The following is a 27,050-nucleotide window of genomic DNA, read 5'->3' on the forward strand; positions in this document are numbered from 1 at the left end:
TTTCTATAAACGATAAATATTTATTATATTTTATTGACATTAATTAAATTAATAACCAGTTTGTATAAAATTTCTGTCTTAAATTAATAATGTTTCAACGTTCATTCCATCTTAAAGCGATACTAGCATATTTTAATAACCGCATTGGACAATGTAAGATATGTTAAATTGGGTAGGTACATGTTAGAGGTAAACTCGTTCACAACACTTTCGGCTTGCTGTTTGTCTTAATATAGAAAATTCAATTCTAAATTAACATCTGTGATAAGTAGATTACTTGTACCTACAAATAATAAAACTACAGATCTAGATTCTAGTCACTTAACCTTATTTCAACCACCGTTTTACACCAGTCGATATTTTCTATAATGGAAAACTTTTCTCTAAATACTTACAAGAAATAGTTACTGTCTCATATATATTTAGCAACAAGATAAGTTAAGTTTTGGTACATTTAAGAAACAATGTTAAGTCACAAAAAATCAAGAGGTTTGTTAAAACTGAATTGTAAATGTTATAGGAACGTTATTATTATTTGCAAGTAGGTATTTAGTAAGATATAAATATATTCCTCTCACGTACACCTATTCGAGAGTCTAAAGTTTAAACTTTAAACATGTGCTATGTATATTTATAAGCTTACACTCACAACAAACAGTTAAAATAAAAGCTAATGTAATCGTGTGACCCCCCCTTTAAGTGCTGTATTAATTTAAAACAATAAAATGACTGATAGATTGTTATAGGTAAGTAATTTAAAGTAAATTGACAGTGTCATCACCCATTTTCCTCAGCTGCAACGCTGCAGTCGCAACCAGAATGTGACAACACTGACAACTTTAAACATTCGGCGACAACGTTCCAACTTCAGACATTTCAGGTCCAAAACATTATCGTAAGTACGGAAAATATCTGCCATGACATGTAAGATAAGTAGATGTCCTTTTTGTTGTATTGTCGTTGCTGAACTATACCGAGCTAGTAGGTATATATTAGGTACCACTGATTGTAATGTGTGATTTGGTAAAATACAATAGGAAATATTTGTTAAAAGATTTGCTGAAATAGGTAAATATTTATGTTTTTAATAAAGACTAGGACTAACAATATCAATAACAACCCCATAAAATAATAATTTTTAACATAGGTACAGAGAATCAAGTTAAAAAATATAAAAACCATTCAGTTTTCAATTGTGATTAACAAAATAGTAATTAGGTAATACAACATTCGCATCAAAAGATCTTAAAACCCAAAAAAACTCTCCATATCCAGTTATGTACAGTCAAGTGTAAAAATATGGGTGCACAAATCATCTCAAAAATATGTACCATAGCTCTTATGTCTGCGAATTAAGAACTATGGGACATATTTTTTAATAAGTTGGCTACACCCATATTTTTACGTTTGACTGTACATTCGTTCTCATTTAAAAATGTTAGCAAACTAAAATTTTAAAAAATCCTACCTAAAAGTACAAAACTGTAGGTAAGTACTTAAGTCTAGTACTTACAGGACAGGAGTTACTTTAAATTAAATTTTGAAATCTTCTTAAATTCTCCGATTATTCAAAATATTCCGTACCATGGACTATTTTCAAATGTGAACTAGCTTTTATTCCTATGGAGAGTCGATCTCTCTCAAGTTTCCTAGCAGCTCTTTGAAACTGCTGCTAGGAAACTTACAGGTGTTTTTGCGAGTACAAAATGATTTCTATCCATAGATAATGTCAAATGATTAGTGCTAAATAAGTTATTATTTCAAATAAGCAAGACATTTGCGTTATACCTACACATCCTTTTAGGTTTTTTAAATCGATAGGTACAACATACCATATGCTGCAGAAGTTGCAGCTGTGTGTCTGTGTACCTTTGAACACAATATTCGAAACCAGTAGGTATACCCTTACTATACAAACATATGGCCATAAAAGTTTATTTATTATAGAAAGTGTTACTAAAAATGCAGTTCCATCAAAAACGATATTTTGAGTAACGTATATAGCACATTAGTCAAACAACTGGCTTGAAATAAATACAATCGGCAATTAAATGTAATGTCTGATAGTGTTTCACAAAAACTGTACATTTATGATCGATTATTTACTACTCGGTGGCAATTAAAACAGTCTAAACTTAACTTTACCAATGCAGTCTCAAATCCACGCCAGCCAGCAATTTTAACAAGCTTCAACTACTTATTCTTTGTTCGTATTAATTTTAGCCGAGTGTACTATCACTGTGCCGATGTGCCGATGATATTAATTAATTTTATTAATATCCAGAAGGTTACTTGAATCATAAAACACTTAATATTACGACTTTGAGATTTATAAATAGAGGTGAGCTCGCAGTTTAGAGTAACTGCGAATAGAAACACTTTGTGGTCGCCGGCTCGTATAGTATACTTGGAGGCAATAAGTGAGGCTCACGCGGCGCCCGCGCCGGTGGAGCTCCGGTGCTCTTGGAACAGCAGGTACGAGCTGCCGGCGTACGCCACCGTGTTGAACAGACCGAATACCTGAAAACAATTACATAGGAAATAAAATAAAAAGTACTATTAAACCTACTGTATAACCGATAACCTCTACATGGTCGATTTACCAACAATAGTGTGAATTTATCGACTAGGTACTATATATGTATGACAAAATGTAACTATGTGTGTGTACAATGACGTGCGTGAAATGTAAGGGGCAGCACAGAAACCCCGTTTTTAGTGACACGAAGGGCAAATGTCAAGTTTAAGTTTCTACTTTAGGCCCCACGGGGGCTGAACCTCCAACGAGCCGAGGATCTTGCGTCAACTCTATGTCAAGATACTCAAGATTTAGGCAACAAGGTGTCAGACCCTCCAATGCGCAGGGTCCCTACAATACGTCCCTCGCACGACGATGATTTTGTTAAATTTATTTCATTAACGTCATCAACCTATACTTTACCTATACTTAAGTACTTTAGCGTTAATGGCCAAATCAGAAAACAAAAATTCGGAAACAAGCCTTTCGTGAATTTATTGCACCTATGCGTTATGTAAATCGATATGAATGAATGTGCCGAATATACAATTGTGACGTAACATTTTGTATTGCGTGTGGGTGCTACTTGGTAGATTATTGAACCAGTTAACCCACGCCCCAACACCCAAAGGAATGCTAGAAGGTTGAACAATATTTCGCTACCTACTATACCTAGGTAAAGATACACAAACGAACAATAATTACAGTATTTCTTGTCTTAGAAAAAGTGAATCAGTCATGTATTTGTGACTCGTTTGTAAGGACGACAGAGACAGGAGGCTCGGAGGTACGGTAAGTCATGGTCGATAATTTAATTTAAAAAACAAGCTAGTTATAGCCGCTATCAGCTAGATAGTACTTAAGTATCAAAACATCGCCAAAGTTACGTTGGAATAGGTTATGCCAAATTTAAGCTCAGCAGGGAAAAATTGCAAAATTTATTAACACCATGTGGGTTAAACTTACTACTTAGTGGGACATACACTCATAATAAAAAAAAACTGTTTCAATTTTAAACTTAATAAGTTTGTAAAAAATGTTAAACACGATCAAGCAAATGAGTTATATTTATTTACCTACAACCAAATTCAAATATACAATTATACGTTCATTATAAAATTATATTTTAGAAGAGGTAGGTTGGAACTATGGACAGGTAGGTGTGTAGGCGTCACGTGTGTGTAAGGCTTTGTTAGGGCACATCGCATAAGAAGGTTTTAATTTAAATGTGTTTCACTCAAACAATTACAAAGTGTAGATACATTGATTGATATAGAATATTGAAGCATGGTCAATATTGAAGCATGGACCATTTTTTACATACTCGTACAATTAGGGTTAAATATTTAATCAACGAGCCACACTTACACTAAACATACTACACATACACACTTACCTAGTTACACACTAGGGTTAAAGTTATTGTTTTATATCCCGAAGAACTTACGAACCAGGCACTAAGTTTTTTTTTCCCCGTTACCGTTACCCTTCTCATATTTCGGTATGATATAAAATATTGCGTAAAATATAAACTTACAGCAGCCGCTACGTTGGCTCCGTAGCTATAGAAACTTGTATTGTACGCCGCCGTGGCCGCGAACAGCACGATGAAGGCGATGAAGTAGAACACCGTCTCAATGGACGTGCTAATCAGTTCCTGGAATCAAACAACGATCTGTGATAATGATAACAATTGCAACCCGACCAGAAAAGTCAGACCGGCAGCCTTGGCCAAAGACCTGCTCAACTTTTTACGATTGGTAGCATTTTACATTTTTTCTCGGTAATTGTGTTTTTGGATCGTAACATTCAGGAATTCTTATAGACTATCTAATTTCAATAATTATGTAATTTTAGTATAGGTAGGTAATAAGTACTAAGTCAACATTTTCCTACGAACTAACTTAACTACCGAACGTTAGTCAATACAAATATTAAGGGCCAGTTGCACCAACCACACTTAACAGACTGATCAACAGCACTCAACAGACTACTATGAAAATTCCCATACAATAAAATTTAGCGAACGCTTTAAAGGTGAGAGACGGTTTGGTGCAACCGACCCTTAGTTTAAAGATTTTAGCATACTTACTAACTACATATCGTCGGGTGACAAGCAAAAGTCACTAAGTATAAGTACCACCACAAGTTCATAGCCATAGTGAACCATATTAGTACTAAAATAAGGTCGATTTTTGTCTAAATTTTTTTTTGTAATTATAGTGACTTTTGCTCGTCACCTGACGATATATAACAATTTGTTACCTTGAGACCTAAAACTAAATTCCTATGTATAGTCAAATATGTTTTAGTTTTTTTTCAGTTCAAGTGAATATTGTAATAGGTATGACTTTAAATGCCGCTATTGATAGAGAACGAAGATAAGGTCACAAAAAAACAAATGTACATTATTACTATTTTTTTTACACCTACATGTTAACATATCCCGTTTTTTAAAGCCATTATCAAAATGAGCAATCGTATAGGTAGGTATAATAAATAAGGGTAGGTATCAGTGGCGGCGCGTCTAGATTGTTCGTAGGCAAGCCGTAGCTAACTTGCCCTTTCTTTTCTTCATAAGTTTAAAGAAAACGGCCCAAGAGCCTGAATATCAGACAAGCCGATGGGAATCGAGCTCTATGGACGCTCCGCCACTGGTAGGTATATAAAAAGGAATCTATAATATATAATGAAATTGAACTTACCGACAGCACCCAGTTAATAGGGATCCTGAGCGCCTCCCTGACGCTGAGGAGGAAGACGATACTCCACATGACCGTGGTGATGAAGCTGGTCACCGCCACGAACACGAACCAGGCCGACAGCCACGCGGACGCCAGCGACATGCAAAGGATACCGAGGATCTGAAATAGACAGACGGAAATTTTATTCGGTTATTAGATATCTTTTGAAAGAAGTAACGATATCATAGCCCTACCTAGCGCAAAAATTTCAGTGCTTAACTCTGCGTTTTAATTCACGGCATATATGCTGCTTGTCATACTTCTAACAGGGTGTTAATTATTAGAACATATATCGTACAAGCATATATGTGATCGTAATTAGTGATATCGTACTTATCTGCAATACACGAATACTCAGAGCCTATTTGAACTAAGTACATACTTCTTAATATTTACCAAGCTAACTCTGCATGCATTTGCAATGACAAGTGTGGCAATGTCATCACTAATGTCTAATTTCTATGAAAATATGACGTTTATAAATAATGACACGACCTCACTTTGTTCTGTTGAAGCCGGTGCATAGTTATCTGGGACGGACTCTACCTATTTGAATTTATGTCAATGACAAGATGTGTTCGTGTTTTGGCAATAAACTCTAGATATAGATACAAATGCAGCGGAGATGGCTGAGAAATATCACGTCACCAATACGATGGATGAGAGCACCGGCCCGTTTAAGAAATTACGTCATTGTTATAAAACGTACGGGTCATAGCAATATCACTACACATGATGCAACGCTTTTGAGTATGTATACCTACCTACCTACAGGTACTGCAATCATGCAATTAACAACTACCTACTTGGTATTATTAAGGTAATGGTTTTTGAAGTCATTAGGTATTACAGTACTTATTATTAATGTTTATTATCAGGGCACCAAGACTTACTCGACGAAGTGATGCAGCGCACTAAATATTATTGACAAGAATGAAGATATTTGTTGCCTTCTGAGTGGAAACAGGAAATACGTAGTTTGTTCACTAGAAAGACTGAAACCTAGCAAATCATTTTTTCACCCTACCTACTTAATTGTTATTATCAAAATCATTGTGACGTTTTTAGACCACTTATGCAAACACACAATATATAGTTTTCACCTCAGCAGCTCGGACAAGGGTACTTTGCTTCTTAAAAACAGTGAGCAATATGCGATTTTGCTCACTGAGTGAGACAAAATGACATTCAAGTGACCTTTATAGTCAAATGTCATTTCAGCATGCGGGGTCTAATACAAGTTCGAAATACTTGGGTTCTATTATCTCTGTCAATTTCACACTGTTAGTAAAAAGAAACAGACAAAAAAAAGTTCAAACGACATTCAACGGTATATTGACGGTTTTTAATAGACCCCCGAAAAACGTCAGAACGCATCGTTCCAAACCACGTACGAGTATGAATTCTTAATAATTAATTAATAAAAATAAAGTTTAAGATTTGATAAAAACACAATATTGTAGGTAGGTATTTTATTGTGGGTATAATTAAAATAATGAACTCAAAAATACACAGATTATCAAGCAAAATTAATTATTTTAAGACTTTCTACTATAGTTGACAAATAGTACGTATCCGCAATTCGGACCGTATTTTACGGAGTTTTTTTTACAAAAAAAGAAAATTGCCAATTGAAGTGTGTGTTGGTGTTCGTTATTTCCATATTATTTTAGTGAAATTTATTATTACGTTTGGTTTTGTGTTCGATTGCGGTAATTAAACTTAATTCTAAAGTATTTGAAAAAAATAAAACACTACATACTACACTAGGCACTAGAGGCCTTGGTCACTTTTTCTTAGTATATGACATTTATTTCAGTTTATTAAACTTAATTGTTAGTATATCTTAAGAAAACATGAGTGCATAGGTATTAAGTGACGAAGAAAGATTACATTTTTCAAGTTGTCTAATAGGTATGTTCTCACTGCTCAGGTGAAAATTTTTGTGTACTACACGAGATCAATAGTACATTATTGTCGAGGCTCGGAAGTAGCTACTTGCAGGCTGAGGATTCGTTTAATTGAATCCGAAGCCAGCAAGTAGCCTTCCAGCCGAGTCATATATATGTATAGTGCTTTTCTCAAAAATGGTGCAAGAAATATAAATATAATAGAAATATTTTACTGAAACAACGTTCTTACACTTCTTACGTATATATTTTCACAGAAAAAAGTAGAAACAATTGGATAAAATTGCATTGCCGCCTTTTTATTTTTTGTTTATTAAAAAATAGAAGTGAATTTTTCTGCCGAAAATACGCCAACCTATTTGAGACACCTAAATAGTCGCGGTACCAACATTATAATAATAAGTACTAATCATCTGTTTGGCTGTTTAATGAGAATAATGAGCCTGAAGGCACAGGCTTTGATATGGACATTTCAACTTTTAAAAAGTTTGGAACTCGACAAATAATGGAATTTGTATGCAACATTGCAGTCCCAAAATCGAGACTGCAATGTTTTTAACTTTTTAATTTTTGATTGATCATAAACTACGCACTTCGCGACCTATTTTTTAAACGGCAAAGTCGACTTTGCCGTCCATTTTAGAGAAAAGTTATTTACATCTCGTGCGCTTTTGAGTCCCTTACTACGTTCAAGATTCTAAATTAGATTCACGAGCGTAGCGATTATAGAATCTTTCGCTTGCACGGGACTCAAAATAAGCACTCGAAGAAATATCAAACTTTGATCTCTTGTTGTATAAATAACTATTTATCTACAAATATATTATATTTGTACTCATTTGTCATCAGTAGGTAATTACGTAATTCTACATGGTGGTAGGTTACTAATTAAATGAAGTCATTTATTTGCGATTCATTCAATTAATGCGGTAGGTACGTAACAAATGGCTGTATATAAATAAGTAAGTTAATTAAGAAGTACATAAATAGGTACATAGCATAAACATGATGATGAAATAACTCATAAAATGTAACTCTTGTATTAATATCTAAGCTCTCGGATGTGTGTATTTTTTAGGTAAATACCTATTGCAATATAATAACGATACATTATTTGGTGTTATACCTAAAAAATTTTTATTAATACCTAAGTAATAATTAAGATTCCTATTTATGTGCTAATATGTTAGCAACACGCCATTCTCCTTAGAGTGCAGGTACAATGTAATTCCATTATATGTAACTACACTAACTACATATAATGGAATTACATTGTACCTGCAACTTGCCTTACGACTTACTTTAATACCTATGTCCTAAATCTCTACAACAATACAATCATTTTTGAGTAATAATTAAGTACCTACCCTATGTTTCTCTAATTATAAGCTTAAGATAATGTTAGTAAATGACTATTCGAAAGTGATTGGTGCTAGATCTACTTGAATTAAACATGTTGTGAATTGTGACTTGATACCCATCGAAACGCGCAATTCGATTTAAAAGTAGGTACCTAACATGAACATGTTAAACTATTCCACTCCATAAATGCAAGCATAAAATAGGTTGCCAATAAATGCAAGAAAAACAGTATGTACTTGCAAACTACTTCCCCTTACATGGTCAACAATACGGTACAGAGTCCAGGTACCACTAGGGCAACGGTGTTGAGTAAATGTGAAGGCATTAACGCGGCGCGCTGGAAGTTTGACGGCGCGGGCGGCACGACCGGTTTCATATCGCGGTAGGTATGTATTGCTATTAGCCTTAGTCCGGAACTGCGACTGTCGCAACTCTGCCAACAGGTGGTATTGTTCCAATTCCAATTGATAATACAGCGAATTCCAACCCCAGACAGGAGCCACGATTTGTATGGAGAGAATTATAAAATATCCTTAGGTACCTATTAGGACGAGACTCACGGCAGTCAATTATTTTGATAAGATTAATATTTTTAGGGTTGACCGAAACGGTCCCAACGGCCACTTAAACTTTCTATTTGTATTATTGTAACTCTTTGTAGGCGAGTTGCAACTTACCTAGTTGCATTGTAGTGCGATCCGTCTGTTTCGGCTCTAAAAGCTATTGCAATGATTTACGAGCATTTTTCTACAGTTACTACTCAGTCAAATTATGTTGCGATCGATACTAATCCATAAAGAAATCAAGAAATACACAGCAGACATATAAAAGTGCAAAGAAGATGGCATTGACGGTAAATGTAGGTCACAGCACGCACTTTCTCCGCTTGCATTGCATGGGTGTTCGTATTCGTATGCCACTCGGTTCACATGGCACGCCGCGCTACAACAATATACGTTCAGACAAGATATCATGGAGTGTTGGACGTGACCTGACTTATTATGTCGCATTAATTAAAACTGCAGGTATGTACCTAAATAGCTAGAGACGGATAATCAGTTGCATTCTTATTCAAGGTTTAGCATTTTATTTAAACATCTTCATTTTTGCCAGCTTGTGGACTCTAATAGTCATGCCCGTTGCTGTCCAAGCAACAAATTTTCTTGTGCCAGTTCCCAAGTAGGTTATTTACCTACATCCTTTCAGATAGGTATTTTTCTTTAAAGACGTATCCCAAACCAACCCTATGACTACCTCATTTCACGATGGAAGAACCAAAGAGCTTCCTACCTTCACTCTTTTGTCAGTCCTACAGCTCGATCTATGAAACTTATCATACAAGGTGATGAAGGTGAAATTTTAATCACCAGCCATACTCTGCGTAGTGACTTCATAGGCTACTTATACTGAACAACTTTTATCATGGGACAAATGCCGAAATCGCAAAAAAATATTTGACTGTTTCATACCTACATTCCGGATGCCGATGATATACGGGACAGCCAAATTTTTTTTCGCGATTTTGTCATTGGTCCCATAATAAAAGATTGTTTGCATTGGTACATACTTTATTCCTTGTCTATTCCACAGTCAGTAAACTGCGTACGGTCAGCCAAGAAAGCGGTCTACCACTTTTCGACTCTATCATCTGATTGATAGAGTCGAAAAGTGGTAGACGACTTTCTTGGCTGACTGTACCTTAATGACAGCCGATAACGGAAGTGGCTGCCCACTCGGCCAACACAAATTCATAATGCAACGCAACCACTGCGAAGTGCAAAGTGAAATTGAGCAGCATTCGGGTCACTAGGCACTTCGTGACCGATCCGTTCAGTATTTCAAAATTTTTAACTTACCTGTAAGTCGAAATCCCAATCGAAATCCTAAGGCTATCAAAAGCCGTGATACGAGTACCTAATGGTAATATCGTGCGGCTAAAAATCAAACATACCTATCTTTTATATTTACATATAGTTGTGTATTTCTCGCAGTCCGGTCAGCTAGTATGGAATGGCTAGAGTTTCTACTTAACCTTTTTGCGCCATACCCCGTTATGGTGTTAAATTCCGGCCCTCCCATTTCTTTATCAGTGAAGCTTTTTTCGCCATATTTGTTATCTCGTTACTTGATCTAGTGAAGCTCGTCCCACCCTGGGACTGCTTTAAGAAATAATGGCGTAACTGAAATGAAATATTCTCATGATGGTCTACCTAAGTACATATTTCACTGGCCCAGCTATATACCTACCTAAGTAAACCGCGCTACAATTTGTTTGTAATAATAATGACCACCTGGAGCGCGCCATCCTTTAACTCCAGGATCACAAACGCTGGCTTATTTCGGTCGAGAACTCCCGAGCGTGCCCGTGCGCACGTGCGGGGTCAACGAACGTCCGTTTCTCTACCCTTCCTTTCTTTTAGTGATACCGTGTAGGGACATCCGGAATGAGAACAATGTGGGTCATTTAACTATATTTTACGGCGTGGTACGCCTAAAAAAAACCGTTGAAGGAGGATCAGGTTAACTGAGTGATGGTGTGACCGAGAAATGATGCCAGGGTATAACTCTAAACATGCAAAATGACTTTCATTTTCCAATTATATGTATATACCTACAATAGATGTAGGTATGTACATTTTACTCCACTTTAGGTAGGTACCGTAAGTATTGTATCATAATCTTGAAATCTAATAGGTATATATCGTCTATAGAATCATGTTGATACTACATACTATAGTAATACTATTAGCTTCTGCTTGCGACTTCGTCTGCTTGGGATGATGATGATTGATAAAAACTATCCTAAGTAGGTATGTCCTTCCTCGGACCATCGTCTTAATCGGTTCAGTTAGTTTCGCATTATTTATAATATTAGTAGGGATACAAAGAACAAAAAACCGGGCAAGCGCGAGTCGGACTCGCGCACGAAGGGTTCCGTACCATAATGCAAAAAACGGCAAAAAAAAACGGTCACCCATCCAAGTACTGACCCCGCCCGACGTTGCTTAACTTCGGTCAAAAATCACGTTTGTTGTATGGGAGCCCCACTTAAATCTTTATTTTATTCTGTTTTTAGTATTTGTTGTTATAGCGGCAACAGAAAAATCTGTGAAAATTTCAACTGTCTAACTTTCAACGGTTCGTGAGATACAGCCTGGTGACAGACGGACGGACGTACGGACGTACGGACAGACGGACGGACGGACGGACGGACAGCGGAGTCTTAGTAATAGGTATAGGGTCCCGTTTTACCCTTTGGGTACGGAACCCTAAAAACTGCCAACTGTCACCCATGAGATCGACGTCGACAACGACGATAGCGACGTCTCGATTCAACTAAACTAGTAGTTCGACCCGAACTGAGAACTCGCGGTTTGCCAAAAATTATATAGAGCGATTGACTTTGTTGCACCTACTTACTCGTATAGTTCGACATAAAATAGTAGAAAATAATTTTCAAGAAAAAAAAACCGACTTCTATGGGGGCCGGTGAAAGATTATTGTACATAGATGGTGCACTATGTAGAAAAGGAGGTAAAACCACCCACTTTTCTAGTAGGTAGCATTTATTTTCTGTAAGGGTCGCAGTTTTAGCCTCACGAACCCACTTCTCTGATAGCAGTTCGGTTCTGTGAGGATTGCAGTTCAAACCTAACAAAAACTACTTTTCTAGTAGCATTTCGTTTCTGTAAGGCTCGCAGTTCTAACCTAACCCACTTTTTTTCGGTTCTGTGAGCATCGCAGTTCAAACCTAACCTAACCCACTTAACCGCGCGTGCGGTGCGGTGTACGGGGGTTTGAGCGGCAGGGGCTAGTAAGTTTGGCATCATTATACATTATACCTACATTTTATGGTAGGTAATCAATAATCATAGTGGTTTATTTAGCTTAGGTATCAGTGGTTTTCCGGGTCCAGGTCCGAGTCCGGGTCCGATTCCGGGTCCGGGTCCAGTTCCGGGTCCAGGACCAGGTCCAGGTCTAGGTTTTGGTCCAGGTCCAAGTCCAGGTCCAAGTCCGGGTCCAGGTCCGGGTTCAGGTCCAGATAAGAGCCCGGATCCGGGTCAGATCTGGCTCAAGGGCCAGCTGCGTCAAAATCGAAATTCGAAATCGCCCAACGTGTAGTAGTCATATAGTAGTTCTGTTCTGATCATCATCAGCAGTTCCACTTCATCAAATGCGACAGTTTTTAATGTAAATTCTTGATTTCTGATAAAAATACACAAATCTCTATACTTACGCATGCCTTTAAGATTTGAGGAGTTCCCTCGATTCCTCATGGATCCATCATCAGACCTCGAGCTTGACAAAAATGTGGCTTAAAAACTTAACTTGCTTAACAAACATAACGAATAGGACAAATCGCCAAACGTTAACTATGCGTCGTTGAAGAGTTCCGTTCTGATCATCATCAGCAGTTCCACTTCATCAAATGCGGCAGTTTTTAATGAAAATGCTTGATTTTCTGATGAAAATACAAAAATCTCTATACGCATGCCTTTAAGATTTGAGGAGTTCCCTCGATTCCTCGTGGATCCCATCATCAGAACTCGACCTTGACAAAAATGTGGCTTAAAAACTTAACTTGCTTAACAAACATAACGAAGAGGACAAATTATCGCCAAACGTGAACTATGCTTTGTTGAAGAGTTCCGTTCTGATCATCATCAGCAGTTCCACTTCATCAAATGTCACTTTTTTGAATGTATATGCTTGATTTGTTGTTAAAACACATAAATCACTATATGTATGCCTTTAAGATTTGAGGAGTTCCCTCGATCAGAACTGGGTTTTGACAAAAACGGGACCAATTTGTATGCATATACATATAATCAAAATCGGTCCAGTAATGACGGAGATATGGAGTAACAAACATCAAAAAAAATCACAATCGAATCTCCTCCTTTTGAGATTTGGAAGTCGGTTAATAAATGAGGGCACCTGTTTCTACGTAGCTGTCACATTTTTGACGTGAAATGCTTACACATGGCAACAATTTATAGTCTGTCAAGCCATTTCCGTCAGTAGAAAAAAGCGGCTAAAAAATATAGGCGCGAAGGGTTATCGTCCCATAGACAATTTGAATATCGCGCCTTTTTCTACTGACAAACTTGTTTGACCGACTATATATTAGTATGGAAATTTTAGAGTTCCATTTTATTTTATTTCTACTATTTTATGTCCCACTATAGGCGGCAATTGATCAAAAATCGCGTGGATATATTACAAGGTCTGTGGAGCCCTTAACTGATACTGTATCTGTGGTAAGCCGAAATATTTCCTGTCAAATGTCAAATACCTATTTTATGTTTATTTTTATCTTGTTAATTATTTCAAAATGGTAAATTTATAAACAATATTATAAAAGTGCAAGCCGAGCACTTTCATTTGATACCAAACTCGACCATACTTTCTTGCAAAAAGATGACCAGAATAGCAAGACCCCTCACAAATAGCTTTTTAGCCTTCTAAGCTCTTCTAGCTCAATAACCCCTTGATCGAGCCTGCTCATAATTTAATGACTAAAATATAATGCCCTCGACTACACGTTTACACAATTTCATTTAAATTAGAACAAATTTACTTAAGTTCTTGAGTATCAAACTATCCTCTGATAGTTCAGCTTAAAAACATCGAAATGCCGGGACGTGCCCCTAGCCAGCCGCGTGTCCCAAGTCGAATGTAAGAACTTCGTTCGCTTCGCTCGCTCGTTCGACAACAGACAACATCAATTTAAAAAATAATTTTAGTTCTACAAAGCGCAACTAAACGTGACTGACTAGCAAGGCCTGTTCACTTCCTAAGAAAGTTATGTCCCCTTATAATTGCGCATGTGTGCGCCTGAAGCTTCTATGTGTGCTTTGGCCTCCTAGAAAAAGTTGCCAGTAATAAAATTAAAATCATTTTTCTATAGCAACATTGCTCCCAACTCTGATTTAAATTTTCACGAATTTTAAACATTATTAATCATAAAAACGAGACACTTAAAACTTAATTACACGCGATTAAGTTTTATAATGAATATTTCCTTCCAACTGTCTTTATCAATGTTCATAAAATATATGGAGGGTAGAAGTACGTCTACCCACCATAATAAAAAAAAATTGTCAATGACTCTGTCCAACTGCTGTGGTTAAAGTTTATAACGAAAATTGTATTTATTAAATTTTAAATAATAAATACAACGTAGCGGTAACACCACTTAAGACTGTAAGTCTGTACCTACATGGATTACAGCAATGCACATAGAAAATGTGCTAAATGCGGAGCAATGGCTGTTGAAGATACATATTTGAGTGAAATTCACAGCTTTAGAGGGTCAGAAGGAACCGCGTCATAACGCATCTGGAATGCGTATTAATTAACCGTGAAGAAATGTATGAATACAAGTTGGAAATATGTGTAAAATGCCGTATGTAAAGTTTAGTGTAAAGTGTAATAGGTAGGCATGCCTAGTATAATACTGAAAACTTTGTGAATGCGCTTCATTAATGTCTATTTTTTTATTAAGTTGTCAGGGTTTAATTTTCAGTGTAGGTATATTTCTATATGTAAAACATTTTTTAATAAATAATAAAATAAAATAAAATAAAAAAGCCTTTATTGTCATGTAACTACATAGTTAATACATAATTAATCACATGAAATAAATACAATTTAAACAATTAAACAGTTATAATAAGAATTAAATAGTTATAGTGTTTGTGAGTGAGTGTCACATGGCCCCAGTTAGGGTACGTAGGTTGCCCTGAAAGTTTCGGGAATTGGAAAAAATACGCGTTTAAATGAAATAAAAGTACTTTTATTGTTTTTCAAAGTATTCTCCTTTGTGTTTAATGCACTTTTTCATTCTCTGAAACCAGTTTTCAAAACAGTTATTGAACTCTGAACTGGGGGTTGACGAAATGGCCATTTTATAAGCGTGGACTGCTTCTTCCGCGGTCTGAAAACGCTGACCACGCAACCGATTCTTTATTTTCGGGAAAGTAAAAAAATCGTTGGGACTTAGGTCGGGGCTGTACGGAGGATGGTCCAGTAATTCGACTTTTTCGCCCTTCAGATAGTCGTTTGTTTTCTGAGCAGTATGAGGGCTGGCATTATCATGGTGTAGTATAATACGGCGGTTAGGGTTATTTTTTCGCAGTTCAGCAAAAACAATCGGTAAACAAACGCCTATATACCAATCGGCATTGACAGTTCTTCGATCTTCAAGAGCAATAGTCGCCACGTGACCCGATTTGGAGACAAACGTGGCTACCATTTTTTTGATCGTGCTGCGAGAACGAACAACTTTTGTTGGCTTCGGCTCGTCTTCGTAAACCCATACTCGAGATTGGTTTTTGGATTCAGGCTCATATGCGTAAATCCATGACTCGTCACCTGACACAATACTAAAAACGGCAGTTGAGCTTCCTCCATTAAATCTTTTTAGGGTTTTGTGGCACCAATTGACACGGACCGTTTTCTGGTCGTCAGATAACAAGTGAGGAATCCACCGGGAAAACAACTTCCGCACGCCCAACTCTTGCTGTAAAATAACTTGTACCTGACTCATTCCAATGCCTAAAGTCTCCTGAATTTCCCGATATGTAACATGCCTATCTTCTTTTATCAGTTGGCGAACAACATCGATGTTTTGATCGGTAACGGCAGTTTTCGGTCGACCCTCACGTACGTCATCCGCAAGAGACACACGGCCACGTTGAAATTCCGAATACCACCTGTATATTGTCGTCTTCGAAGGTGCTTCACTACTAAAAGCAATAGTCAATCGGTCTCCACATTGTTGTTGTGTTAATCCACTTTTAAAGTCATAATAAATCATTGCTCTAAAACTTTCGCGGGACAGCTCCATTTTCACCAGCGACTCAACGACTTTAAAAAACAATTGAAAATAGAACATTGTTTTTTTTTTCTAAGTGGCCAGTGTTTTCGAATAATGAGACTATGCTTGTAACAAAGAGGTATAACACATGTCAAATATACGTTCCTAAGTATGCAATTCCCGAAACTTTCAGGGCAACCTACGTAAAGGCCTCCTCCATCAGTTTCCATTGTTTTCTGTCTTGCGCTTTCAAGATCCAGTCTCTACCAGCTTTCTTTTGAATTTCGTCTATCCAGCGTTCTTTTGGCTTCCCTCTGCTCCTCTTACCAGTGGGGCAGTAATAAATAATACAATGTTATAAACATAAATATGCCTTTTATTTAATTCAATTGATAATACCACAAACAAGGGGTCTTTCATATATTTCGTGATATGAAGATAACAAATATGTTTATCAACAGAATTACTACATACCAATATCCGCCAGGCTAAACCGGCTGTCAAATTTAGTTCCATTGGTACACAACGATGGCGCCACTAGTATAAACGTATAAACGGTTGGGGACATTTTTTTGTATGGAGTTACCGTTCTTCTTCTGGTGAGTATTATATTCTTTGCTGACTAGTTTGCTAGTAGGTAGGTAAGTACCTACTATTTATAGAAAATATTACATCCATTTTCAAATTTGGCTATTCAGCTACCTTGTTTAATATTTATTCTATGTGTGAAGACTAAATTCTAAGATTGCCAATATAAGCAAATCAGGAAGACCTTGTGCTTGCGAGGGTGACGCAATCACCAGATACCTACGATCGTCCAACTGTCGACTTGCATAATTTACTCTAAACAATATTCAATGTAGGCAGCCATTCGTCGGAGCGCGGACGCTAACAATTAAGTACTACACAGCAACGCTTTTTTGCCGCTGCGATAACGCTATCAAAAATCGTCTCGCTCGGATTCTGAACTACGGGTACAACGCTCTATTGACCATGATAATGATACCCACTTGGCGAGACGTATAGCTATTAGCTACTAACAAGATAAACGATGCAAAAAATGCCGAAGAAAACACGGTGGCCAGACAACGAAAGTTATCAATTTCGTTGGCCCCGATTTTGTGATCGTGAGTATCGTGACACGACATTGAATAGGTAGCAACGGATACTACCTACTGAGCTGTTTACAAATAAGGTGTAGATAACCGTAAAACAGTGAAAACAAAAAGGAGTAGGTAATCGTCCATTTCATATGTCACGATCGATTGTCAGCTGAACAACCATTGGGGAAATATACTATGCACGTATAGGTAACAATAAATCAATAAACGTGTCATTCCAATGACCTTCGATTAATAAAGTGGCGTTATTTATATTTTTTGTACAAACTGCGTTTGCAGTGAACAGAGTAGCGGAATTTATCGCCCGTATATTATATTAGTAGAACAGAATAGTCGGTATTTGAAACTTTAAAGTCACCCTTTAAAAATAAAGCCGCTACTGAAAATATTTAGTCATTGATACGATTGCAAATATTATAATTATCTGAGCGATGTAAAACTTTTATTTGTTGGATTGAAGACCTCAAGCTCACATGAAGGGGATACACGGAAAGAACATGTCTATAGTCAATTTTTATGAAAAAAATAGATTTTAATCTCAAAATGTAGAGCTCTCAATGAACTATCAATTACAGCTTCTGTTACCTCTGTAATCATAAATATATACCTAACTCCTGTTTTTCTGACTTTATAAACACCTAGAAACGAAAATAATATGGTTCATTATGTAGATACATCGTTCCTTTCAAACCGCGATAACTCAAAATGTTGTCAGTGACTAGAAAATAGACATGACAGACAAAAAAGGTTACTCAACTGCTGCAACTAAGATAACATTTTTTTTTAAGTATGTTGCACCAATTATATTGAATTGTTTTTTCGCATGGTAGTAGCTAATACTATTTGCAGTTTATGTGATTTTTTCCATAGGTGTACCTTTACAAATACTAGTTGAAAAGAGCTGTCAAAAACATCTCTGACATTTAAATCATTATTTTTTCAAAGAATTAAATATTTAAAAAAAAACTGAGTTTGTAGCCATGATTTGGTTTGATTGCTCTACCTTATATATTAGTTCAGGTGAAAAACGACTTTGAAAAATGTGTCCATAAAATGACTTTTTTGACATTATCTCGGTGACGGTTCAAGATAGGGGGCTGAAAGTTAAGGTTGTTCTATATTATAAGATAGCCAACAAATGACATTACAAAAATCCGATATTCGCCACAGGGGCCACTTCTCCTCCCTTAGCCTGCTAGACCCTTTTAACTATTTATCTCGGGTCAGATTAAAATAACTGCGATGTGATGATTGTGGATGGTAAACAAGAATTGCTTCCCTCATTTGTTATGGGCTCTACAAAGCTCACCGATATCGAAGCATGCGAGTTTTGATACATTTCGGTTGAGACATATGATCGATCAGTTTTTAAATTCTTTACACCTCAGTATCCAATGTATCGCAATTTGAAATACAACTATCGGTTACGTCTGTAGAGCCCATTACCGTTACCCTCTCTACCCTACCTGCCGTTGGTATACCAGCCCCGTTTTAAGAATATCTAAATTCTAAAGCTTTAATTGTGAACTTTATATTTCTTAAACGTAAAAGGATACCTTTAGGTATTAGTGTGTATAAAAATATATTTATTATATTTATTTATTATATATATATATATTTTTATATAAAAAAAAAGTTTGTGGTGAAATGACAAAACACGTCCCCATTCTTTATTCATGTTCTCCAACATATAACGAAACCAGTAATTAATTATCAATTTTTTTGAACATGTCTCTTCTCAGAAATTAGAAGGTTTGGTAAATTTTCAGTACGTTGAAGGCCATTTTCTCCTAACAGGTTGAGTTTGGGCAGCTAAAAAAAAATACGTGTCCGTTATTATAGACTACTCTATAACATATATCAAAATAAATCAAATCGGAGTCGGACAGTTGGGTACCCTTCCTTGTTAGCTGTATACTTTTGGTTTGGTTTATTTGTATGATTCTACTAGTTTAAAGTATTATTTTTGTTCACTCGTAGAAAAAGTATTGTATACAATAGTGATATAATCAAGCTTTTCAATCTCGTGCCTAAACACGGTACTCGACTGAAAAACTCTCTATTATATCACGATTGTATAAAATACTATATTCCATAGTACCTACTTAAATAAATGTATGAATACCTATCACTTTGTTTAATTAGGTGTTACTATATATTTAAATATACTGGTAGGTATTCCCAAACCTTGCTTTCTAAAGGCCCCTGTACATATTGGGTCAGCGTGGGCCAGTCTGGGGGACGCATTTATGCGTTAGATTAGAGGTAGCAAGTGATATTGGTATCTCATTCTACCGCATGGCTGCGTCCCTTGGACTGGCCTGCGTTGGCCCAATATGTACAGGTGCCTTAAGAAAGTTAAGATATGATTCGGATATAGGGATCCGATAATAGAACGAACCTCACTTCAGCTATCTTAGGTGTAAGAACCTATTATTAAATCTGGCGGAGCATCTAACTTTGAGTTCCTTAGGATATATATTTAGTAGTTAGGTAGTGAGAAATAATACTTATACATTTGGACGGACACGCAAACTCCGTAAACCTCTTTTACTACGCAAGTAGTAAGTAGTTACGTAATTGCTTCTTTCTCGTGATTTATGAAGAGAGCAATAAAAACTGTTCTTAATAAACGTAGGTACGTGTTAATACTTATTTGATTGAAATGTTAACATACATTAACAAAAGAGTCCTCGTGTCGCAATATCGAGAGAACTAGGTATGTTGGGTTGGGCTCTTTTTCACAACATTTTGTTACGCATCGTCGAATAGGAACCGTTAAGTCTGGAATCCGTTTCAACCTAGAGTAGTTATGGATTCTGGGGTCTAGTTACACTAGAAAAAGTTCAAACAAGTGCACTAATTGTTTGGTGAATAAGTTTGAGCTGCACCGTCACAGTGAACTGAAGTTGCGGTCGGATGCGCGCACGCATAACGGGCCATCTCTTCCAGCAGATAACAATTCCCATGAACGAATTTTTCCATAGATTTTAAAACGTATTTACTGAGATAATTACTTAATAGAGTGGTACTTTGCTTATCTAATTCCTTCAATCATAAATATAACTTTAGAAGACTGAGCTTCAGTAACCTACTCATTCGTGCCGCACCCTTTTTTAGGAATCGTTGTATATATGTAGGTATAGAGCTAACATTATTCATAGATATCAATTATACGTCAAATAATCTTCAAAGAAATGTAAAATGTATGCGATCATTCATAACATAACAAAAGATCCTAGCTAATGTTTATCATTCTATTTCGAGCGAATGGATTTCATGACCCGTTTACTCGATCGCGGCGCTAACGGCTAATGCGACTTTTAACAAAAATGAAAGAACAAGAGGAGTCTCTCCCCAAAATAACTGTGTTATAGTAGCCGTGTTCCGGAGATAAATATAACGGTGGGTACGCGTCGCGTGACATAATCTGAGATAATACCTACTCGGTGCGCTTCGCTTGCTGAGTATCGGCCTTTGATTAAATCGAGCCATTCAGATAAATGGAGATAAAATTTTCATCTCAAGATTCGACAATCCGTTTATCAGTCCGTGACGTAAAGTCCGTCAGTTATAAAATTACAAGAACTCTTCAATGCAAATAAATTGATGTTTAAAGTCTTTATAATCATAAGTCGCCTTTTAACTTAAACCATATCCTTCCTATTTATATCGTATGCGCTAATAAGACGGTCCTTGAGCTCTCGCCGTTCGTGTTTACAACCCGCATGCGAGTTTACCTACTTAACATCAGTCATACATCATACAACCCGACGCTATGTGTGCATACCTACGTAGCTGTGTCGCAAACCGTGGCGACTGCCGAACAAAGATGTGGTTACCAGAAGAATTTCGTCAGTCGCGTCAATGTGCATACAAACTGCCTTTGCGTTGCGTTGTATAAGTAGTCACTAGACAATGACATTTGTCTTTTGTACACTTGATATTAGTTAATCTACAAACGAAGTCCATACGTAGAGTCAGACCATCAATCACAAAGTGTGGCTATGCCATTAATGTAAGATTTCTATGTAAATGGCGTTTATATTAGGGATGTACCGACTAGTCGGGAAAGCCGACTATCCGGCCACATTTGTAGTCGGCGATTAGTCGGCGACTAGTCGGCAAAAATGGCCGATTAGTCGGCACTTTGTTAGTAAAAGAAAAACAGAAAAAAAGAAATCAACAGTCAATATTTACCATATGTTTCATGTTTATTTTACTAAAATACCTATTCAGGGTGCATAGGTACGCAAACTTTAGTTCACATAATTGACCGTTTGATCGTTATCGTAAGTTGGGTGGGCTCAACTAATTCTCGTGTAATTTCATGTGCATGTTCGATAGTAATTTTTTTTATTATTACATACCTATTCAGCTTTTATTTTTTTTTTAATGGTGGACCCATGAGGAACTATTAATGTTATTGCAAAATTTAGAGACTTAATCAGGGCACGTTGCTCGTAAAGACGCTGACCACAGGGGATAGGTTCTTAACTGGCGACTACGTATGGGAAATAGAGCCTTGGAAATACCTCCTACAAGCTGTACTGACGGTCTGCTCAGGATCGCAAAATAAAAGAACTAAAGACAGAAATGAACGAAAATTCTTGTGATAGTCTTTGCACCTGTAGAGAACACCTTTTAGCCAAGCTAAATTATGATGAATAGCGCAACCAAAGGAGCAAAACTATTGTTATTCACCTGAACTTATACGAAACTAATGATCTGGCCGACTAGCCGACTAGTCGGCCGACTAATCGGCCATTCGAGCGCCGATTAGTCGGCTAGTCGGCCAAATCAATAGTCGGTACATCACTAGTTTATATGTTTATAATGACACACCTTCAAAATCAAAATGGTTGGCTTAAAGGACTCGCATCCAGGCCATAATTGTTAAAAAAAAATGGTGCAAAGTTAGACACTCTATTATGTTTGAAAATAAAGCCTTGTGTCATTTGCTCATGTGTCATACTTGGGGGAAACGCAGCAAATATCTTATTGATATGTCGGTCACTACTCTATCGAGAGTAACTATAGTTAATGTTTACATCAGTGAAGGATATCGAGCGGGCTATGAATGATGGGAAAATGACAGGTTGTCGGTGCGGTGCGGCGGGGCCGCACTCGAGGCTCCTAGGCAAGCTGCGCGACTCTAGCCAAGCAACGTGCGACGTCACATGTCGACGACAGAACTACTTTCATTTCGGTGCTGAACCAGCTTTCACCTAACAGGTCGTATTCAAATAAAAAAAAACGTATGCACAATTTTAATTGAACGCTAAACATCACGTATCTTTGTTTCACATTGGAAAACGTGAAACCAATTTTTAGAAGGTGACTGTTAGAAAAGGATTTCTATCAGGCGACTAAAGGATCTTATAATATTCATTATCGCCTTAACCCGCCCAATAATATTTTTCAAACTCGAAGTCATCTCCATATAAGTTATATAACCTAATATAAGTTTTATAACCTAAATACGCTAAATCTCGCAAAATTGTATTGAGATGTATCCTACCCTTCGAGTATGAAACGGGAATTTCTATAATTTCTTGTCGGTCTATACCTATGGTAAATGTTAGTTATTCGGTATTTATCCATTTGACATTTAACCTAATCGGTCAGTGACATGAGTCAATGGACCTTAAAGAGGCAATTAACACCAAACTCAGAGGTTAATGATCAGAGTAGTTCAATCTACAAGTTCTACAACGTCAGGCGAGGCGGTGCTTGACGGAAACTAACTTAAGACATGCTCTACAAGAGGCACATAGGTAGGTTTATGTAACCTATATGTATGGACTCGAGTCGATACTGTACATAGAGGATATTGTAAGAAATGTGTCACAAAATAACCATTGCCCAAATAGAGTCCGTCTAGGGTAACTTTGCACCTACTTGAACAGGACAAAGTGTGGAGGTGACATTATAAAAGTAACATTCTCATAGTATGTGACATTAATAATGACATCGCCACAATTTGCCATTGATTTGCCATTGTATCTACGTCAAACGGTCTCTGAGAAAAACGCATTTAACTGATTTGCAAGATCGAAGTGATCCCATTATAACCAAAATTTTGTACGGAACACTAAAAAGTCACAAGTATTACATCTACTCATTTGACACCATTAGGTAGATACATCAAAACCGAACTAAACTTTCGAACTCTAGTTTAAAAGTCGTACCGATGTCATGTATATATTGAGTTATTAGTTATTATTGTTTTAACTGAAGTATAATAAAGATAACAAAAAATACATATCTTCATAATAATTATGGTGAATCATTAAGACTAGCAAGATAAGACAGAGCAGCATATGCCTGTGACAATACATTGTATAATTAGGTTAATTCATAATTGGGCCTTGTTGAAGACTCATAACGGACCGGATAAAACAGCCCAGTTCAAAATGGGTATAATTAAATTAGTACGTAGTCGTAGTTTTATAAGGTATGGGGCGACAGTGCGGGCGTATAGTGATGTCATCTTGATATCCTTAGCTGACTATACCGTCTACTTATAGCGTTTAAATAGCACCAGAAAATAAATTACTTCTATATCCAGCATGATTTAAATCAAGATATACTTAATTAAATGCAGAATATCAATCCGACATTCCATAGTTAGGGTAGCTATATCATGCTATCGCTAAAAGTACGTCCGTATATGTCGTGTCGCTTAACTTCAAACTCGGGTAAATCCATTCGATCCTCTCAGCAAATATCTACCCCATTCATCATCATCATCATCATCATCATATCAGCCAGAGGACGTCCACTGCTGGACATAGGCCTCCCCCAAAGAGTGCCACAATGACCGGTCTTGCGCCACCCGCATCCAGCGGTCTCCCGCGACCTTTACCAGGTCGTCAGTCCACCTTGTGGGGGGTCTACCCACGCTGCGCCTTCCGGTACGTGGTCGCCACTCGAGAACCTTTCCGCCCCAACGGCCACTTAAGTTTAGCGATTCGGAGGGCTACATCGGTTACTTTGGTTCTGCTGCGGATGGCCTCATTTCTGATGCGATCACGCAGAGAGACTCCAAACATAGCCCTCTCCATTGCCCTTTGGGTGACTTTGACCCCATTCTACCCCATTACCTTTTCTTAATACCAAAATCGCATATTCTTACAGATGGATTTACTCGAGTTTGAAGTTAAGGGACACATATAGATACCTTCCTAATCAAGTCTGTGTTTGTCTATGTATAAGCTTTGGTATAAGTGACTAATTTTATTTAGTACGCCAAGGACAACCATGTTGTTGGTAGGTATTATGTAGTGTTTAGTCATGAAGGTGTTTTGTTTCGTGACGAAATCAATTAGAATTAGTTATAAGTAAAAGTGTAGGTAAAGTAAACAATAAGGAAAACTGCGTGACATTGGTCTGTCTTTGTTAAAGTAACATCACGGCATAGTATTATTTATTGAAGTTTTCTAAAAATCTTTCTACATACATAATAATTAAAATTGTCTATCTGATATTTTGGCTTTTATTGGTGTGTTTCAAAATTCAAATCATTAGCGGTGAATGCTTAATATTCTGACAGCTAGAATACCCATTAAAATTTCTGGGTTCGCTTAACTATGTAGGTATCATTTAATTGATCATGCCTGGTCATTTGTTAAATTAGCTCCGGCTCGTGTAATAATGGCATTTTTTCTTCTCTCCACGCTCGAGTGGATAATTAATACATATACATAATTATATTGTATCTAATATTGTAATATGAAGATATTTAGCAATAGAAGTAAAAAGAAACAAAACTTAACAGAAATAAGGTAGGTAGTTTACAGAGTCTCTGGAGTAGGTACGCCAGTCTGCTGTCTACTGACCTCCACAACTTCGAATCCAACCTACTCAGCGTCGAATTGCAACGTAGCTCGACCTCGATAACGCTTAAGCACATTGTATCTACTTATACATAATACCCAGTGCCTGAGACAATTCACTCCTAGTCATCAAGGATCATTTTAGACAGGTAAGAAATCACCTACGAATCATTATCGTCACTAACCGCTAGCGGTCTCTATAAAATTTCTATGGAATGTCAAACCGAACAGACCGGTTTACTAATTAAATAGTGGCTAGACAGTTCACCAAGTTTTACGTTTTCTAATATTTCTAAAACTCACCAGTTCGATGATTTTCAGCAGGCCAGGTGGCGTTTTGAAATATTCAGTGTTAACTTTGATCCAGTCCAGCGGTTTGCCCTGTTGCTGCGGCGGAGCTTGCTGCGGCGTGGGTTTGTTGTGGTCTACGGTCACTACTGTCTCGGGAGCCATCATCCTCTGGGATCTTCAACGGGTCGGGGTAAACAAAGTTTTTTTAATGTGTAGGTATATTTATCACAAACACTGACACTTGGCGATTAGCACACTGTGGGCGCGGGACACATTTTAGAGTGGAGCGCGGTACACAGTTCGTGCGTCGTGCGACTGGCGGGGAATGAGAATGGTCGCGCGGCGGCGGCGCGGGCTGGGCCAGGCTAGCTACTATACACACTGTGACGCCACGGTCCGCTGCGCTGCGATGACGAACACGGCGCGACCAACTCGACCCAACTAACTACATACACAAAATCCTAGCCTGCTCCTAATTTCAACATTTCACAACACAGCTTTACACAGATTCAAGTTCCATTTATTTTACAAGTGCCCAACTACCTATATGAGTAAGGGTGGGAAACGAGAATAATATTAATTAAAATGATTACCATGTTTCCTAAATAAGTAAAGTAGTAGGTAGCTGCTATCCTACTACCCTGCACCTAATAGGATAATTAAATGTATCAATACGTAGCTTTATCCGTCTGCTTTAGCCAGATTAACCATAGTTCCAACGAGAGATAGTTAATCGAAATATCGGACACGGGGTATGTCTTAAAATCGAAATATCGGACACGGGGTATGTCTTAAACTACGTCCAAAAGAGGTATGGGCACTGTGAATGTCATCTTCCTTTGTGTGGTAGGGCACAGCACAGCGGTCGTCCTTCCAGGTTCCAGATCTAGAGCAGAGCCTGCCCAACTGGAGAAGTACCTCCACCTTACAGAAAACCGTAGCCAAAAATAACATTAGACCCTAAGTCACAGTGTTGTGTTCCTGTCGGTGCGTATGATTGCCAGAGCTCAACGAGGATGCGGAGTGTCATGGTCGGCAACGCGCATGTAACACCTCTGGAGTTGCAGGCGTCTATATGCTTCGAAGACTGCTTACCATCAGGCGAGCCGTATTCTTGTTTGTCACCGACGTAGTCTTAAAATAATAAATACTGTCAGTAGCGAAGTCGCAGATCGAAATAGCAGGTTTATTATGGCGCTTTGACTGGCGCTTAACACCATTACACACTCTGAAATAGAAATAGTTATTTGTTTTACAAAGTAAGGGCAAACGTAAGGGGGCAAAGTTGTTGTTTAACGTCTCGTGCTAATTGATACCCGAGCAAGCGAAAGATTCCAAAATTGAACCACGAGCGTAGCGATTCTGCATCAATAGATAATCATAAATACCTATAGATAAGATATTGTAATTAAACTAGGCAATCTCATTGAGCTCTTCAGTGAAA

At 37.4% G+C, this 27,050-nt stretch overlaps 1 protein-coding gene across 1 annotated transcript; it reads right to left on the bottom strand.

Moving 5' to 3' along the window:
* Positions 1 to 26,060, bottom strand: LOC134792846 (CKLF-like MARVEL transmembrane domain-containing protein 4). The gene is made up of 4 exons (XM_063764252.1): positions 25,619 to 26,060; positions 5,224 to 5,382; positions 4,056 to 4,175; positions 1 to 2,520 (listed from the first exon to the last, which is right to left on the bottom strand). Exons 1-4 carry the CDS (start codon positions 25,769 to 25,771, stop codon positions 2,428 to 2,430), a joined length of 525 nt encoding a protein of 174 aa, XP_063620322.1. The 5' UTR covers positions 25,772 to 26,060; the 3' UTR covers positions 1 to 2,427.
* Between the last annotated feature and the right edge of the window lie 990 nt (positions 26,061 to 27,050).

Source organism: Cydia splendana, chromosome 8, assembly GCF_910591565.1.
Source record: "Cydia splendana chromosome 8, ilCydSple1.2, whole genome shotgun sequence".
Classification (NCBI taxonomy): domain Eukaryota; kingdom Metazoa; phylum Arthropoda; class Insecta; order Lepidoptera; family Tortricidae; genus Cydia; species Cydia splendana.

What these genes read in the sequence shown, in the direction of transcription:
- LOC134792846 (XM_063764252.1), bottom strand. Translation starts at nt 25,771, where the DNA reads ATGATGGCTCCCGAGACAGTAGTGACCGTAGACCACAACAAACCCACG. An exon ending in TGCTGAAAATCATCGAACTG is followed by an intron (nt 5,383 to 25,618) that starts GTGAGTTTTAGA and finishes TGTCTATTTCAG; the next exon opens with ATCCTCGGTATCCTTTGCAT. An exon ending in CTATTAACTGGGTGCTGTCG is followed by an intron (nt 4,176 to 5,223) that starts GTAAGTTCAATT and finishes GTTTGATTCCAG; the next exon opens with GAACTGATTAGCACGTCCAT.